This window comes from Arachis duranensis, chromosome 10 (genome assembly GCF_000817695.3).
Source record: "Arachis duranensis cultivar V14167 chromosome 10, aradu.V14167.gnm2.J7QH, whole genome shotgun sequence".
Lineage (NCBI taxonomy): Eukaryota > Viridiplantae > Streptophyta > Magnoliopsida > Fabales > Fabaceae > Arachis > Arachis duranensis.
The window spans coordinates 12,861,788-12,866,989 of record NC_029781.3 but is presented as its reverse complement, the minus strand read 5'-3'; the positions used below and the strand labels follow the sequence as shown (position 1 = coordinate 12,866,989).

General features: G+C 44.4%; 2 protein-coding genes across 2 annotated transcripts; both read left to right on the top strand.

The window, feature by feature from the left end:
• The first annotated feature begins 288 nt into the window (after positions 1-288).
• On the top strand, positions 289-1,279 carry LOC107469134 (PLAT domain-containing protein 3). Its single transcript, XM_016088514.3, has 2 exons — positions 289-458; positions 548-1,279. Exons 1-2 carry the CDS (start codon positions 345-347, stop codon positions 1,046-1,048), a joined length of 615 nt encoding a protein of 204 aa, XP_015944000.1. The 5' UTR covers positions 289-344; the 3' UTR covers positions 1,049-1,279.
• Positions 1,280-2,835: 1,556 nt separating this feature from the next.
• Positions 2,836-4,188, top strand: LOC107469022 (uncharacterized). The gene has a single exon (XM_016088412.1). The coding sequence runs from the start codon at positions 2,836-2,838 to the stop codon at positions 4,186-4,188; it is 1,353 nt and encodes a 450-aa protein (XP_015943898.1).
• Positions 4,189-5,202: the final 1,014 nt, after the last annotated feature.

Here is a 5,202-nt window from a genome sequence, read left to right as displayed (position 1 = left end):
GATATGAATTAATGATATGAATTAATATTTTAGTTTTTTTTACGAATCCAGCAGATTAAGGATTAATTCATTATTAATTCATTATGGATTTAAGTTCTATTTAAGACTCTACTACTAACCAATAAATTAGGACATACGCAAGACAAAATTTGAACATTCGGCGCTTATTTAAGCGAACAAAACCCCTTCGACCCAAATTAGTTCATTAATGTTCTAGTATATCTTACAATAGTCACGTGTCCTAGTCGTGGTTAAGATAAATTACAAAATCCATTGTGTTTTCCTTTTTACCGTACATATTACCATGTGTGCCACATGATGCACGCTCCAGTAGTCCTCTATTTATGAGACCAACTTTTTTCAACTCAAACAACAGAGCTTCAATGGCACTCTCCACAAGGTTCCTCCATCTCCTCTTCCTCCTCTCTCTATGCTTCATCACCACAACCGTCAGATCCGTAAGTCCCACCTCTCAATCTCACCGTCCCTCAAGAACTCTCAACTTTCATCTCATGTTTTTCAATTTTTCTTTTTCTTTTTTGTGCAGGACGATGATTGTGTCTACACGGTTTACATCAGAACCGGTTCAATCATAAAGGGAGGAACCGATTCAATAATCGGTCTCAAGCTATACGACCAGTACGGCTACGGCATATACATAAAAAACTTGGAAGCATGGGGTGGGTTGATGGATCCCGGTTACAACTACTATGAGAGGGGCAATTTGGACATTTTCAGTGGCAGAGGCCCGTGTTTGAACGGGCCTGTTTGCGCTGTTAACTTGACTTCCGATGGCTCTGGAAACCACCACGGCTGGTACTGCAACTACGTCGAGGTAACTACCACTGGGGCCCACATACCCTGTGCCCAGCAAGAGTTTACTATTGAGCAGTGGCTCGCTACCGATACTTCGCCCTACGAACTATGGGCCGTGAGGAACTACTGTAATAGTGATATCAGTAAGGCCCGTGTCAGGCCCGCCGGCCCAGATGGTGGTGATAAGTTGAGGTCCGGGTTCTCTATTGTGGACTCTGCAGTGCGTGTGTAGGGATGGGGTGTGTGTTTTAACTTGTGTTGTTGTGGTATGTGGTCATTTTTCAGAGTGTGTTTTTTATTTTATTTTATTTTTTTTAGTAGTGTTGGGACCATGGTTGTCGTGGTGGTGGAAAAATAGAGATGGCCAAATCGGAATTGATCGCCAGGTTCAGTAGTCAAAGAACCTGTATCCATCTTTGTTATTATTTTGTCTGAATAAAGATTTGGCATAACCAATTACCAATGGGCGGTGATTTTTATATGGAGAGAATATAAGGAACCATTATTATGTAAATAAAGCCTTTGTGTACAAACTGCCAAGAAAAAACGGAAGAAATCATTTATAAAAAATAAGGAAATTTTTATTTATTGATAAAAAAAATATCTCCAAAGTCCAAACAATATGAATTTATAAAGTATGTATTCAATATTTCCTTTAGATAAATATACCTAAATTACATTATGAAGATTATTTGACTTAATTATTCATCAATATAATCCACCTATTTGCTTGAATGTAAATGAGCTGCAAAAATTATTTCGGAGGTATCTGTGAAATTAGGGATTACTGCAGGCAGCTGCTTTCATTACAGCACCTAACTCCAACCGGCCAATGTTTTTTTTTAAATAAAGAATTAATTTAATTTAGTGACTACACAAGTACACAAGGCTACAAGCTTCCGGCAACTCCTAGATGCCTTAAAAATTAAAATAAAGGATATTCTTATTTTATTGCATATTTATTTGTTACTTAAAAAATATTTCCCGTCACATATAGTAGCGTAGGAATACTAAGTTCTAATTATAAATATACAAAATTCAACATTTCGTGTAGATTCCTGAATCATCATCTGAGATTATATATTGCAAATCAATCATTTTTTTTATTATTTTTGTTACGGCCTGGCCCAATAACCGCACGGGTCGGTCCGACCCGATCTCCACCCGACCCGGTCACGTGCCCTTCAACCGACCCGGGCACGCGTCCTGTACGGCTCGCACGTGGCTGCAGGACAACGTCCTCGGAAATATGGGCCTGTCCTCGTCTTGGGACCCATTACTGACATGTATATAAGGGGAAGATTGACTCTTCCCCCGAGGTATGTCACTTTCCCACATCATTCCCCCTGCTTGTACGATTTCTGACTTAGGCGTCGGAGTGTCTTTGCAGGTGGCACCCCCCCTCGTCCATTCACCAACCCAAGTGCTCGTCAGCTCGATTAGCCCGCTACCAGTGTGACCCTAGTCAAGGCGTCCCCACCTATCCACCCTCTCAATTGTACTCCCGACCTGTCCGGAACCCGATTACCGAACAATTTTGTATCATTTTTAAGGTTGTTACTTGTTAGATATATACAAAATTAATAGTCAAATTCGTCTCTAAAAGATTATTTATTTTTTAAATCAGTTCTTGCCCTCCAACCGACCCGGACACGCGTCCTGTACGGCACACACACGGCCGCAAGACAGCGTCCTTGGAAATATGGGCCTGTCCCATAAGGGGGCCCACTACTGACATGTATATAAGGGGAAGATTGGCTCTTCCCCCGAGGTACGTCACCTTACACATCACTTCCCCTGCTTGTACGATTTCTGACTTAGGCGTCGGAGTGTCTTTGCAGGTGGCACCCCCCCTTCGTCCATTCACCAGCTCAAGTGCTCGCCAGCTCGGCTAGTCCGCTACCAGTGCGACCCAAGTTAAGGCATCCTCACCTACTCATCTTTCCACCTGTGTACCCGACCTGTCCGGAATCCGACCACCGAACATTGGCGCCGTCTGTGGGGACCCTCTTTGCCTGAATGGAAGTCGCGCCGGGCCCCGGCGACCGAGCTCGAGTAGCCGGAGCGGAGGGGGCAGCCTCCGTCGCCTCACAACGAGGAGGCCGGAGATCCCCCCAACAACACGCGAGAACCCGACCGTTCGGGGGAACGGGCGGCGATAGCGCCATAATAATGCAGGAGCTACGCCACAGAGTCCAGAACCTTGAACGACAGCTAGCCGACCGGGAGAGGGATGGATGGTCTACCGATCCAAGCTACACCCCGTCTCCCGGGGGCGAGGAGGAAGAGAGCTCTCACCGAAGCCACTCACGGCGTATATCTGCATCCCGGACGGAAACAGAGGAATCACCTATTCCAAGAAGACGGAACGACACGGTCATCTACTCTCGCGGCAGACAAACTCGCCGAACGACAAGAGGTCGTGAGGACGGAGAAGGGAAAACCGAGAGAACACGACAACCTGTGATAATGGGTGCCACGCCGTTCCACCGATCTATCCTCGAGGTCCGGTTGCCGAAACACTTCGACAAACCGACGGACATGAGGTATGACGGAACCCAAGACCCTTTAGAACATCTCACGGCCTTTGAGGCTAGAATGAACCTAGAGGGAGTAGGCGACGAGGTAAGGTGCCGCGCCTTCCCGGTAACCTTAGCAGGACCAGCGATCAGATGGTTTAATGGCCTCCCTCAAGGCTCCATTTACAGTTTCCCGGACATCAGCCGCACCTTCCTGGCCCAATTCACAACACGAATAGCAAAAGCCAAGCATCCTATCAACCTTCTCGGGGTAACCCAGAGACAGGGAGAGCCGACCAGAAGGTACTTGGATCGGTTCAACGACGAATGCTTGGAAATCGACGGCTTAACCGACTCGGTGGCCAGTCTCTGCCTGACGAATGGCCTCCTCAACGAGAACTTTCGAAAACACCTCACCACGAAGCCGGTTTGGACAATGCATGAAATCCAAACGGTGGCGAAGGAGTACATAAACGACGAGGAGGTCAGCCGAGTCGTGGCAGCCAATAAGCGGCAGCCCGGTTACGGCCAGGCTCGGCAGTCCGGAGGAGACGGTGAAAGAACAAAGGAAAAGGCTAGAGAGGAGGCATCGAACAAGGCACCTAGGCCGTTCCCTCGAGTTGGGAAATTTACTAACTACACTCCACTCGCCCTTCCCATAGTGGAAGTTTACCAACAAATAGCTGAGAAGGGAATTCTTCCGAAACCCCGACCACTCAAGGACCGCACGGGTGGAAACAAGAACCTTTATTGTGATTACCATAAGGGATACGGCCATCAAACACAGGACTGTTTCGACCTGAAGGATGCATTAGAACAGGCGATAAGGGACCCATTACTGACATGTATATAAGGGGAAGATTGACTCTTCCCCCGAGGTATGTCACTTTCCCACATCATTCCCCCTGCTTGTACGATTTCTGACTTAGGCGTCGGAGTGTCTTTGCAGGTGATCGGCCAAGCGGCGACAGGAGCCCGAAGATAGAGACCATGGCCTCACTGTGATAAACGTGGTAACGGCAAAAAACGCCGCACCAAAGTCCCGGTCGGCACACAAGAAGGACGCCAAGATTCTGGCGATCTCATCTCAACCAGTGCAAAACACCAAAAAACCCCCATCCATTTCTTTCGGCCCAGAAGACCAATGGTTCAGCGACGCCCCGGAAAACCCACCCATGGTCATAACGGCCAGGGTGGGCCCGCTACCAGTGTGACCCTAGTCAAGGCGTCCCCACCTATCCACCCTCTCAATTGTACTCCCGACCTGTCCGGAACCCGATTACCGAACAATTTTGTATCATTTTTAAGGTTGTTACTTGTTAGATATATACAAAATTAATAGTCAAATTCGTCTCTAAAAGATTATTTATTTTTTAAATCAGTTCTTAAATGATTTTTTTAGTCATATTAGTACTTAAAAGATAAAACCTAAGTCAAATAGGTCTTTTCGTTAGTTAGATGATGGCGTGTCACATTAAGTGTCACGTGTTACCAGATGATTAGTTGACGTGTCAGATTAGTGACATCTAGTACGCCAGTGTCAATTGACATGTAAAAAAATTATTTATAATCAAAATAGTCCCTAAAAGTCCAAACGTAGGTCATTTTCATCCCTAAAATTTTAAAAATTAATCAAATTAGTCCTTATATAATTTTTTTATTTTTTCATAATATTAAATTTAAAATATTTTTTGATAGTACTAATTTTAATATTATTTTTAGACCTTAATAAACAAAATTCTCTTTACATAAAATAATAAAAATAATTAAATTTTTATAAAATTATTTTGTCATTTGTATTTTAAAATTTTACATTTTCAAATTGTAATTTTTTATGTGAATTTTTTTTATTTAAATGACTTTATCA